General features: G+C 34.8%; 1 protein-coding gene across 2 annotated transcripts in view; it reads right to left on the minus strand.

Moving 5' to 3' along the window:
* DNAH8 (dynein axonemal heavy chain 8) overlaps nucleotides 1-13,964 on the minus strand; it is a 121,169-nt gene that overhangs the window by 68,743 nt on the left and 38,462 nt on the right. For both annotated transcript variants that reach the window (XM_087921592.1, XM_087921595.1), the window contains 11 exons: nucleotides 13,635-13,772; nucleotides 12,982-13,222; nucleotides 11,311-11,510; nucleotides 6,900-7,053; nucleotides 6,613-6,776; nucleotides 5,706-5,808; nucleotides 5,025-5,129; nucleotides 3,922-4,083; nucleotides 2,804-3,028; nucleotides 1,961-2,133; nucleotides 1,563-1,741 (listed from right to left, as the gene is read on the minus strand). In XM_087921592.1, the coding sequence (XP_087777718.1) occupies nucleotides 1,563-1,741; nucleotides 1,961-2,133; nucleotides 2,804-3,028; nucleotides 3,922-4,083; nucleotides 5,025-5,129; nucleotides 5,706-5,808; nucleotides 6,613-6,776; nucleotides 6,900-7,053; nucleotides 11,311-11,510; nucleotides 12,982-13,222; nucleotides 13,635-13,772 (1,844 nt within the window). The remainder of the gene's footprint in view (nucleotides 1-1,562; nucleotides 1,742-1,960; nucleotides 2,134-2,803; nucleotides 3,029-3,921; nucleotides 4,084-5,024; nucleotides 5,130-5,705; nucleotides 5,809-6,612; nucleotides 6,777-6,899; nucleotides 7,054-11,310; nucleotides 11,511-12,981; nucleotides 13,223-13,634; nucleotides 13,773-13,964) is intronic.

Raw genomic sequence — 13,964 nt, forward strand, 5'->3', positions numbered from 1 at the left:
GTGTGTGCACATGCGCAAAGTGTGCCTACCAAACCACGCCCACCGAACCAGTGGTAAACTTTGAAATTCACTACTGGTGCACTATATAACAATGTTCATTCAAATGTAAGAATAATACTCAGAATAGAGTTTAATATAAATATAGAAAGATGTAGGAAACTAGCAAAATGTCATACACATATAGACACCCCAGAACCTATAAAAATACAGGCATGTTTTATCTTTGTAATAATATCTGTGTTCCTGTTTCTTTTATACAATCCATGCTCACATGTATGCTAGCGTTCAAAGGCTTTATAAGCTATAATGAAAAGAGCTGTGATTCCTGACTTCTCCCTGCTAGCCAATTACATCTCAGAAAGGATATATTGGCAATCAGGGAGAGTTGGTAAGACAATATCAGATTCTTGAGGCTTTCATTATGAACTGTTTCTTGCTGTATTGACCCTGTAATGTCCTGTGCAACAGCTTTCCTGAATATCAAAGAAATATGATGGCTATCTTATTTGAGGTACAGTTCAAGAATTTTCTTCAACAGGAAAGGGAAGGGAAGGAGAAGAAGAAATAGTTGATTTATCATTTTCTTTTTGCTTTTAAATGTCTTTAGCCTTAGTTTGTAGTCAATAGGAAAACATTGGCTACAGTAGTATTGATGGGCTCTTGACTCAGAAGGCAAAGCAAAGTCTGTGATTTGATGTGCTTAAATGAACAGGGTTATTTTCTCTGCCTTTCTTCATATCCATCCCAATTATTAATGAGAGAGAACAGACTGATTTTTCCCATTCATGAATTCATTTGAAAAATTCCAATTTTTTGAACCAAATATATTATGAAATCATAAACAGATTTACAATAATTAAATCCTGGAGTATGTGTAGGAATGCAAATATAATTTGATAGTCTTATTTATACTCATGAAAGCATGGATCACTAACTATCTATCCTAAAGTTGGGTTCATCTTAGATATTATGATTTAGAATAGCAGCTAACTACTACAAGGTAGCAATTCATTTTATTATATAGCATTTTAGGCTATTGAGTCCAACCCCATGTCAGTGTAACTGGCTGTCTAGCCTCTGCAAGAACATCTTAAATCTACCTCATTTGAAGGTTCTTGGTTCTACCATTAAACTGTTCTTTCCTCTCCCTGCACTCCATTATTTAGTATCCTAATTTCTGGAACAATTTAGTAACCTATGACTATCACTAAGTGTTGTATCTTATGATTCATGATTGATGTATTTATGATGACTATGGTCATGATTTATCATGTATAGCTTTAATCAGAGCTTATCCACAGGAGACCAATTCCTTGTGTGTCCAATCATACTTGGCCAATAAAGAATTCTATCCTATCCTATCCTATCCACAAGGTTTCAAATTCTTTCTGAAATTTCTTTCTGAAACAGGTATTTGAAGAATGCTATCATTCCCTTGCCCTCTCTGCTCTCTTCATAAGGGTAAACATCTCCAATTCCTTCATTCTCTCTTCATGGGGCTTATAATTTCTTAGAAAGATTATGATTTTATCACCTAATCCATTCAATAAGCCAAATCTTACCTTTGAAAATTCGTCCCAATCCTCTGAAATCCATTTGATCGGAACAATTAAATACTACTACGTATTTCCCCAGTGCTTTCCCCATGTCCTTGGTTGTTTCTGTTTTACCAGTCCCTGCAGGTCCTGCTGGGGCTCCTCCCATGTTCATTCCCAAAGCTTGAGCTAATGTAATATAACATCTGTAAAGATAAATTTAGCATATATCTGTACACACAAATGATTCTTTTACATTTTTGAGCTTACAAACCTTTTAACAAATAGAGTGGAATAGTGGATAAGTATAGAATTTAAAGCAGTCCCTTCTTTAAATTAATTAGAAGTTGCAGGGAGAAAAGATTGTGCTCCAGTTTGCAACACTAAGACTCCATCAGACTCAAATATAAATAAATTATTCACACCTGTCTGTTAAAGGGGTAATGACGAGACGATCTGTGCATCCCAGAAATTCATTTTGATAAACAAAATCAACATCAGTAATAGACACCAGTGTCTGATCAAGATCTTCCTTGAAATAGAATCTGGACTGCTTTAACCATTCAAAATCAGTCACTGATTTTATATGCATTTTAACCTTCAAAACAGAAAAGGAGCCTGAATTATATAAGAACTGCAAGAAACATTATTTGCATGATGAATTTCAGGGGTAGAATGATAAAATACCAGTATTTGTTTAGTTAGTGCCCCTGCCAACTTCCTCCCCAAATAATATTATCTCAAATTAACACATTTAACGTTTAGATTTACTTGCTTTCTCATTTTTACAGTAGGAATGTTGGGGAATATTTGCTATGCCCATTCTCCAGTCTTTCTTCTGAAGATGAGACTTCAAATACAGAAGTCCATCACTGAATTGCTTGCCAGTTGCTATTAGACATTTCTGCATCCCATCCTGATGCTCTGGACAGTTTCACAGTTATACGTGGTGGTGGTGTCATTAAAGTGTAGCATTGCAGGCAAACTCTGCCCACAGTCTGGAGTTTGAACCTGACAGCCTCAAAGTTGACTCAGCTTTCCACCCTCTGAGGTCACTAAAATGAGGACCCAGATTGTTGGGGGCAATAGGCTGACATTATAACTTGCCCAGAGACTTCTGTAAATCACTATAGTATTACCAATAGCACTTTGGCTTATGTACCACCTATGTGTTATTGCTATACCCAAGAACAGTACCAGGCGTGTAACATAATTTGAACAATTTTATATGTACATTAACACCTCAAGCATTAATATTTTCATATTACCAGGTCATCAAATATATCACGCTGATGCACATGAATGGTGATGAGGGTTTCAAATTTCACTCGGTCAAACTTGGTAAGGTCATGAGTAGTTTGGCTAATAAGAGTATTTAGAATATCCAGAAATTTCTGATTGGTCACTGACATAATTTTCCGATCATCTTTTGCATTGGTTAATGCTTCTTCTGAATCATGGGTCCATAGCATCTGAATTCCCAGCAATCCTACCTATAATTTAAACAAATGATAAAATGTGTACAGGAACATTTATAGTTTATTTCAATGGAGAAGAAATACTTGAACAACTTCCAGTTTTAAATTCTAATTTAGGGTGATTCGCTTGAACAGCTAATAAGGTGGGTTTTATTATAGATTTTCCCTTTTATGTAGAGTGAAAAATCAGAACACCTTCAAAGATACTTAGAATAAAACCTGAATCTTCTTTTGCTTCATTGCCACAGAGATAATGAATAAGGAGCAGGAAAAGGAAAAGGGCTGAGAAAGCAAGTGGGAAGCTTCATAAAAAGCTTCTGTGAGGAGGTTTCCATCTTTCATCATTGTGGACAACCTATGTTGAACAAACTCTAATTGCTTCTAAACTTATCTCCATTGGATGTGAGGATAGTCTAAAAATAGAAATGTTGAGACATTTGGTGATTTCATGTTGACCGAGAACCTGAAATCCTGGGGACACATGGGAGCCTCCCATTTCTAAAACTGACCACTTGTATATATAATTAAAGCAGCCATCATGTCACATTGCATGATTACTTCACATAAGTATTTTTGTCTCTTCTTTCATCCCTTTTATCTTTTCCCACATTGTAACTGTTGCACCACTTTTTATTCATATTCACTTTATATAAATCTAAAACAAGCCATTGTCTAAATCAATCAATAAAAGAGAGTCCAAATTTGCTCAATTAGCATTAAGCAGTTGTAATGTTCACACAAAAACCAATAGATCTGTACACTATTACTTGTTACATTTATTGTCACAAAAGGCAAAGTTATGATTCAGAAAATTACGTAAATCTTTCCAAGCGTTTTATTATTGGCATGCAAGTTCAGCCTCTTTGCATGCTTGTGTTCGAACACCAACTACTTATCAAATTTCTCACCTGTGCTGGAAAATGATATAGGAAATTTAGCAGTTGATAGCCTGGATCACTAATCTGATAAAATGCAGCCCGAATTACACAATGTAATGAAGACTGTTGCATTTTCAATAGGTCCATCAGCCAAAGCTCTACAGGTCCTTTTGCATTTACTGGGGTGTCCAACTGAAATAATATGTAACACATATCACATATGTGATACTACCTATTATGGCTTAACATTATATATATATCAGGTGTATGCATGACTGGTGGGAGATGCATGCAACAAATATGGTTATTGTTATTCAATAAAATATAGTATTTACAAGTTCTGACCTGGTATTGAGTATGTATGCCACCACAGAGAAATACAAAGTACATAAAAGAAATGGAAAGCAAAAAGACTACTTTCCTTTAATGGATATAACTTTTAATCTATTTGATTCTTTTCTGTTATGGTATGCTCCAGATGTGTTGCACTACAATTACCAGAATTCTTAGGGAACATTCTGAAAGGTGTACAGTAACATGTCTGGAGGATACCACATTGAGGTGGATTTGCTTATTTCTTTCAAATAGAAGGAACGTTATAAGTCAATATAATTTATTGAAAAATACATCAACTACTGCTATAGTTTTAAACATAAAATATGTATGTTGTCTAACAGTATCAGAGTACACTACCTCCTGCTGTTAATTATGGATTAGTATGACAAGGTTATCTCAAAGCTTAATATTCACTAAAACAGTGTTTCTTAAAGTCAGGGCTGCAAAATCAAAGTTATCTGCTATCCTATGTTGAAAAATAATACAATATTAAATTGTGAATTATGATATATTCAACAATGAACATACAATGCATAACATAATAGAAACTATGAATACTACAATTCTACTCCATACCACCTGAATGACATATTTTCAATAAAATTAAAATCATGCTTTGGCAAACCTTGTAGTGTAAAGAGGATTATTTATAGATAAGGTAATTTAATAAGATAATTTTTGTGTTATATTGGTTTGTGCAAAGCAACATGCATTTCTTTTTAATTCAGGAGAATTTTGGAGCATAAAATAACTTTTTCAAATTAAAATTATACTAATTTAACAATGTAAAATGTTACAGGAATTTTTTCTCCTTCTCTTGATACAACTGTCATAATGCGATCATAATCCTTTGGATGAAATTCCACTTCATTGATATTGTCAGATAAACCAGGGAGATGTGGCTAAAAGAAAAATAAGACCAATTACAACAATATAATTATCATTTAAATTAGTCATTCTTATAAATAAGATCACATGTTAAAGGAAAAAATTTTAGAACTGAAGAATTGTAATATAAGCAGTTTGTACTGATAACTATTCTGACATAATTAAATATTCATTGATGATTTATCATATGGTAAATAATTTTATATATATATTCTCAAGTTTTCGCGGGTGCTTACATGTATGGCATTCAGCTTTGTTAGGGTATTTTCCCACATCATTGTAGTTGTGCTTTTAAAGTTGTAGCAATGTTTCGGCAGAATCTCATCTGCCATCATCAGGCTTCTGTATGAACAGATGAACACTATACAGAAGCCTGATGATGGCAGATGAGATTCTGCCGAAACGTTGCTACAACTCTAAAAGCACAACTACAATGACATGGGAAAATACCCGAACAAAGCTGAATGCCATACATGTAAGTACCCGTGAAGTACCCGGGTATATATATATATATATATACGTGTGTGTGTGTGTGTGTGTGTGTGTGTGTGTGTGTGTGTGTACAAACCTATATAACACTTGTAATCTACCTGAATTGTGTGAGAATCACTAGCCTGTCCAAGTATCTCCAGAAGGGCAGGATCAGAAATAAAAAAGAATCTAGGAAACAGCAATCTTTTTTTTTCCAAATACCTTTAGGAAGAAAAGAAGTATATTTCAGAAAAACAATCATTCTCCTGTTTTATGAATATTTTATATCAGCCAAGACTGTCATTATATGTACATACAAATATTCTGTGCTTTCAGCTGGAATTTTCAACCATGTGAAGCTGCCACTGAACTCCAAGAGCCAATGTCCTTCGTGTTTTCCCTATTCAAATTTCTTTATTGCTTTTTTCCCCCTGTAATCCTCCTATCACTTTCTTTTATCAATTGTATATGATACAATTGGATCTCTGCTTCATTTTGCTTCAGCATCTTCAAACATAATTTGCACCAGAAAATCAAATACAACTTAAAAATGAGGTACAAATGAGAAGAATCCTGAGTTTGGTGCTACAAATATAGTGCTATTTTATTCTTTTTGCTCCCTTTAAATATTATCAATTAATTAAATATGCAAAACTTTTGCCTCCAAGAGATAAATGTAACAATGCTATTTTATTTTGCAACTACTTTTAATTATTTTCTGAATATTTAAAAAAAATGAAAAGAATTATCCAACATTAGAGAATATAACAAAAATTACACACACGTCTAAAAGCATAAATTTACAGTTAGCTATGCATGCTACATATTAATCTAAAATGTTAATATTCTCTCTTTAATATTCTTAAAATCCTCCTCCAAAACATAATCCAAAATGCCACTAGAATAAAAGACAGTTTAATAAAATAAAAAATAAAAATGCATTCTTAAATTACAGCAATAAAGCATTCCTTTATTTCAAGCCACCTTTTTTTGCAGCATTGAAAAAGTTATTAGTAATTTTTTTACCCTGTAAGTGACTTCTGGCATACTTCCAATTGCTCATGTAAATGTGGTAAAAGTTGTCCCATAGTTTCATCTCCAACACAACAGCTAACCACATTGGGATTTTCATGTGCCCGCTGCATTATTTTTATCCATGATTTATCAATGTTTTGAAAACGTTTTGCTTCCTAAATAGAATAAATTCATATACACTTGAATGAGACTCAGAGGTCATTCTTAAGTCCAAGCTAGATACTTTTAAGCTTAAATATTTGCGTAGTTCAGTAGTTGCTGATTTACTACTGATTTACCTGGGGTAACTGCTTGGCGATATCCCCACCTACAAAAACAGCTTCAAGGTAAACCCAGAGGTTTTGTACGATCAACCATTCTTCAATTATATCACTGGAGGTGCTGAGTTTGTACACCCAGTTTTGAATATCTTTTTTAAATGGTGCATTGTATCTAAAAAGAGGAGGCAAAGAATAATTTCAGGATTTATGTTTCTTAATTAACAATTGTTTTAGCCTCTGACAGTAAGGGAAAAATGTGAACATCTGCACAAAATAGAACAAGAGAGAAAGGCAGTGCATTCTTAATAATAATTTGAACATAAACAAACATTTGGCCTTAAAGCTAGCAGTTAATGATGAAATCCCATGTCTATGGGGATTCTCAGACATCCAGATCATGGTTGTCCCAAAGGTGATTTTTCTGAAGAAGCTTTTTGGATGAAAAGCAAAATGTCTTCAAGGAAAATAAAGTCCAGTTGTTTTTTGAAAAAACACTTTCTTTCCTTAGAAAACCACTAAGAATCTATCCTTAGCATTAGTGTTTGACCATGACTTAACCTTAACCCTAGATTCATTTTCATTCAAATGGGATTTTCCCACAGTAATATGCTGTGATCAACAAACAACTCTGAATGAAAATCTGTCAATGTCACATTCCTTAGAAAACTAACAATCTATCCCTAGCATTAGTTTTTGGGCATGACTTCAAGTAGACCTAACCCTAACCCTAGATTCATTTTCATTGGCAATGGAGTTTTCCTATGTATTTTACTGTTGTTTACAAACAACTCTGAATGAAAACATGTCGATTTGGGTTTCTTTAATAAGCGTCTAAAAATTTATCAGCAGCATTAGTTTTTGGCCATGTCTCCAAGTAAACCTAAGCCTAAGCCTAACCCTATTCTTTGATTAATTTTCATTGGCAATGAGATTTTTCCATGTATTTTACTGTTGTCCATAATGGACTCTGAACAAAAAGCTATCAATGTTTCTTTCCTCAGAAAACCACTAAGAATCTATTCATAGAATTAGTTTTTGGGCATGACTCCAAGTAGACCTAATCCTAACCCTAGGTTCATTTTCATTAGCAATGTTTTCTACTGTATTCTACTGGCAATTTATTCTACTGTTGTCCACAAACAACTTTGAACGAAAACATGTCAATGTTGGTTTCTTTAATAAGCCTCTAAGAATTTATCCATACTAGCATTAGTTTTGGGGCATGTCTCCAAGTAAATATAATCCTGATCCTAACTTTAAATGCAAAGATAATATAATATTATCTATAATATTTCTTATTATATAAAGATAATATTCTTTTCTATTCCATTCTATTTTAATCACCTCCATATTTTCACCAGCTTGCTAACCTAATGGCATGCTGTCTTTTATATCTCTCACCAGAGAAATTGGGAAAAGTTGCAGAGCTGCCTTGCCCAGCTCAACTATATCACAGAGTTGTAGAGGAATATATTTGCAATATAGCTCTGGTATCAACACTAACCAAGAAGTACAAATTTGCCTGAATGCAAGGGCTGTTTTGCTAGTTGTTATCCTTTATACCGAAGGGGTTACAAAACCTCATGCAGCAACACACTCTGACGGTGTCTTTGCTAGGTTGGAGAGCCACAATCAACTTTGCAATAATTGCTGTCAGTTTTGATGGCACCTGAGCATTTGTTTGCAAAGATGCGAGATTAAATCCAGCCTCCCTTTCCTCATTTTCTAAAAAATTTGTCTTGCTAAAAAAATCTTGTCTTGCTAAAAGACAAGGATGTGCATTGGAACTTGTGGCCTATGGGACTTGTGCATCAAATCCTGCCCAGCTCTGATGGACTAGTCCACCAAGTCAAGGTCCTGATAGTGAGGTTGCTAGATTCCTTCTGCGACCAGCAGACTTTCACCAAGAATCTCTACACCAGACCGGTCACTGACCTTGTGTAGTTGCGGAGAAAGGCTGAACTTGAAGCTTTGCATGCTTTGAACCTCAAGCTTTGCATGCTTTGCTTTTTTTGATGATATATTAATGCTTACTGTTTATCTTAGTTATATAGTTAATTGATAGTTAGTTAGTAGTGGAATTTATAATTCCAGGAAGAGAATATGCTGTCCAGTTTATAGTTAATTAGAAATTGGGATAGTTAGTTAGGAATTGGGAGCTGTCCCCTTAAGGGAATGCATCATGATAAATGTAGTTAAGACATCCCAGGAAATGTAGTCCGTGTTATATGGTCACATATGTAATCCTGATTGGTCACTGAATTGTTCCTTGGTGGGTTGGGGGGGGTTCCTTCACTCTTCCCTGGACCCCAGCAGCATGCTGGTGCCTCACCCCCTTGCTCCTTCATTTTGGGGATGAAAAGATCACTATCCTTTTACACTATGAATTCAGCTATGCAAAGATTTGGACATTGAGATGAATCTCAATGTAACCATGAGTTATATATGAGGATACCTGATGAATCAATAAAGAAACTTGGTATGGATGCTTTGTAGAGTTATCTGTCTGCCTTTATACTTTCAGTCAGTAATTATAAAGGGCAGAACACAACGACGACACCATTAAAGCCAACCTCTTTAACACATTCTTTGGCTCTTGTATTTGGAAACAGCAATGGATCATGCCCAGTATTTCCTAGTCGAACCACAGACAACTACAATGATCTAATACATACCGATTTTACAGAAGGCATTATTGAAAAAGCACTATGCAATCTAAAACCATCTCTATCTATTGGACCGGATGGAACATGTGCCTACTTTTTAAAAAAGCTATCTACTGCCATAGCCGAACCTCTAAGCATAGTCTTTGAAAAATCTTTCAGGACCAGCTCCTTGCCAAACCTATGGTCAAAAGCCACAGTCATCCCCATCTTCAAAAAGGGAGCCCCCAGCCCAGCTGAAAATTACAGACCAATCTCTTTATGCTGCATCCCCTGTAAAATCATGGAATCAATTATTAACCAATCCATTATCCTCCACTTAGAGACAAACAACCTACTCTGTAATAAACAATTTGGTTTCAGAAAAAAACTATCCTGTAATCTGCAACTCTTACACTGCAAAAACATATGGACTACACAACTTGATCAGGGCAAAGCAATAGATGCAATCTACATAGACTTCTGTAAAGCCTTTGATTCAGTGGTACATGACAAACTACTCCTAAAACTAAAATCTTATGGTATCTCTGTACACCTGCATAACTGGATAGAGGCATTCCTGTCAAACAGACAACAAATGGTCAAAATTGGGAACATTCTATCAAATTCTGTATCTGTCAACAGTGATGTCCCCCAAGGCAGTGTTCTAGGACCAACTCTCTTCATACTCTACATAAATGACCTCTGTGATCATATTAAGAGCAACTGCATTCTCTTTGCTGATGATGTAAAGCTATTCAACACCACAGACAGTCCTGCTACCCTTTAAAAAGGCCTCAATTATGTATCAGAATAGTCAAACAAATGGCAACTTCAAATCTCAAAAAATAAATGCTCTGTCTTACATATTGACAAAAAAAATCAGAAAATAAAATACAAGCTGAATAGTCAAGATCTTGTTGATGATCCAAATTCTGTCAAGGACTTTGGAGTACTCATCTCTAATGATATAAGTGCTAGAGCCCACTGTAACTAGATAGCCTTTTCTCTGGTAATATCACACTACTAACCAGAGCGCACAAAACATTTGCTAGACCAATACTTGAATACAGCTCATCAGTCTGGAACCCGCATTACGTATTTGATATTAACACAGTTGAGAAAGTCCAGAAATATTTTACAAGAAGAGTTCTCCACTCCTCTACTCGTTGCAGAATACCTTATGCCACCAGACTTGAAATTCTAGACCTAGAAAACCTAGAACTACGCCGCCTTCAGTCTGATCTAAATATAGTATATAAAATCATACATTGCAATGTCCTATCAGTAAATGAATACTTCAGCTTCAACCATAACAATACAAGAGCACACAATAGATACAAACTCAAGGTAAACCGCACCAAACTTGATTGCAGGAAATACGACTTCAGCAACAGAGCGGTCAATGTCTGGAATACTCTACCTGACTCTGTGGTTTCTTCCCCAAACCCCCAAAACTTTAACCTTAGACTGTCTACTATTGACCTCACCCCTTTCCTAAGAGGTCTGTAGGGGCATGCATAAGCCCACCAATGTGCCTACCATCCCTGTCCTATTGTTTGTTTTTATTTTTCTTATATGTATCCATTTCATGAATTCATAACTATGTTTATACTTATACCTATTATCTTGTAAGCAATTGACAAATCAAATAAATAAATAAATAAAAAACAAATTATCAGTATGGCTAATGTTGACTATGTGCCACCCTTCCTATCTTGGAAACAAGAGGCAGTTCTTCCATAATAAAAACATATCAGTAGAAATAATTAAAAAAATATGATTACCTGTTACTCAGCAGAGAACCCAGGACCATTAAGCTGTCCTCCATCATTGTGATAATTTCAGATGATTCTGTTCCCTTGAGAAGGAGTTCTCCTCTTCCTTTGAATGCTGAAAAGCTCAAGACCTGATATGCCCAGCTATCCACTACTTGTGCCAGCTTAGCTTCAATATCCTTCTCTTTAATGGCAGATATACAGATGTCCTATCCCAAAAAGAAATACACCACTTAAATTATGTAAAACACAAGTGCATGTATCTTTAAAGCAAGTTTAAAAAAAGGCAAAAAAGAAAACACCTAAACCTTCTTTCATGGAAAAAATATCATGCTGTGACAGAAGAAGCACCATCTTTAACTGGAGGAAAATATGAATTAATTTAAGAGGTATCCTTAGGGAAATAAGGACTTACTTATATAGGCCAACAAAAAAACCCAAGAATTACTTGGGGATGGGGGAGATGCTAACATTCCATATTCCCTCCATTTCTCTGATTGACACCTGGTGACCCCAGATCAATAAAAACAAAAAAGGCAATAAAAGAGAAGATGCTGAAGACATGAATTGACTTGGTATGCTTCAGACAACCTGATCTATAGAAAGTGATAGTCAATTGTAAAAAAAAGAAAAAGAAAAACTGCATAGACATTCCTGAGGTGGAGAGGATTATTTTACTTATATCATTATATTTTGACAATGAGGTGGGTGGTACCCATTTACTCAAAAAGTAATAATCTATAGGGAATTTATAAGATTCTTGAAATATGCGTAGTTTACTTTGGGGAGTAAAAGTGGTGATATCTTCATGTTAATCCAAGTATGCAGTCTTACGTTACTGTTTTAGACTGCTTTAAAAAGTAATATATTTCTATTTTAGTAAAAAGAAAAATACTAAACTTTACTATACCTATAGAATAATTTAATAAAACATACTGTACATTAAAATTACTCCAATTAAATCATGAGCCTTGAGCCACACTCCCAAAACTAAAGAGGATTTATTTGAAGGTAACATTCTATGTCTGGCACTAATCTGGGCATAGCCAACTCTGAGAGACATAATTCACTGTCACCCTTGATCCTGCTTCCCCCCCCACCCCTCTGGGTGTATCATCCAACTAAAAAACATCCATAGCCAAGAGTCATCAATCATGCTCTCCAATTAGATTTTTTTCAAGGCAGAAGCTTCAGCCATCTAATCAGAAGAAAATATGAATGGAATTTACTTTTGATTTCACACCGTGTTTCACTCCCCCCCCTTCTTTCTGTTGTCAACTATAAAACATGTAAACAAAATGTTTTATGAGTTGACACACTGGGTTCAAATATTAAAATATATCATGTATAAGGACACTTACAAATGTTTAAATGGAAAAAAATATCTATTATAACTTATTTCCTATTAGGATAATACACAGTTATATTATGTATTATCATCCTCCTACATACACACACATAGATATCTCTGTGTTTTGTGTGTGTGTGTGTGTTTATTTGTTTATTTATAAAATTTGTTTGCTGCCCATCTTATATCCATCAACTCTGGGAGGCTTACAACATAAAAATGCTGAAAAAATATTAAAATCACCCATTGCAAAAACAAACAAACAGCAGATAAAAGCATTAACAGTGTGTTTCCTGATGTTAAATATAAAATGCAGCAATAGGGAAGGCTACCTCAATATCATCCTTATGCTTGAGAAGTGGTGCTTCCATGATATTCCGAAGGCAAAAGGAATCAGATTCCACATCAAATGGGTGCCCAGTTGTTTCAGAAATCCGGTTCCAGTGTCTTAGTTTCATAGCCTTGTTGGTCATCATTTCCAGCAGTGGACAAGACTCACTGAAATCATCTATTCGTTTTTTAAGATCTAAATATGCTTGCCAATCTTTAAGCCCTTTAGGTAGCTTACGGCACCTTTCATTGGGGGGGAAAAGTAATAAAAATGCTATTCTAAATAAAAAAGGAAGAATCAAGAGAAAAGCAGGGCAACTATTTGAACAAAAATGAAATCCCGTATGAAATAATCTAGAAGCACTCCTGTAAAATTACAAGTTTATGCACTGTCTCTTAAAGGAGGACAGATTTAGCCTACAGAAATGTAAATAGCAACAACATCTCAGTGGCTTCCCTTCCAAATAGGCAATTTCCCTCAATTTGAACCATTTGTTGCTTTATTTAGAGAACCTCAGAAGGAATTCCTGGAGTGGTTCCAATGCTAGCCTTTGACGTGAATAAATCTATTGTGGGAAAGGATACAGAATTATCAGAAATTAGTGTTAAAGTTAAAGCAGTTGAGTACAGATGTTTATATAGGAAGCAATCTCACCTGTTTTGAAACTCCAAAAGTTCAGCATTGATTTTTTCAATATCAACATCTCCCCAAAGAATTTCATAATAGCCACTTATATTGCTCATCACAGTATCATACAAACCATATAATTTCTGAAGCAAACTCAACTCTTTCCTGTAGGAGAAAAAGGGACACGATTACTTATAGTAAAACTATTAGCATTCTTTCTGTTTATACACCAATGTGATTAGAAAAGTATAGGAAATTCTAAAATTGTAATCTGAGGAAGTGTGACACAAAAGTCTAAATAATAAATCATAACTGATTCAAATTCAGGATTTTGTAGATGTGCTTCATTAGATTTCT

The sequence above is a fragment of the Pseudonaja textilis genome, chromosome 1, assembly GCF_049901715.1.
Source record: "Pseudonaja textilis isolate UNSWEBS1 chromosome 1, rPseTex1.2, whole genome shotgun sequence".
NCBI lineage: Eukaryota > Metazoa > Chordata > Lepidosauria > Squamata > Elapidae > Pseudonaja > Pseudonaja textilis.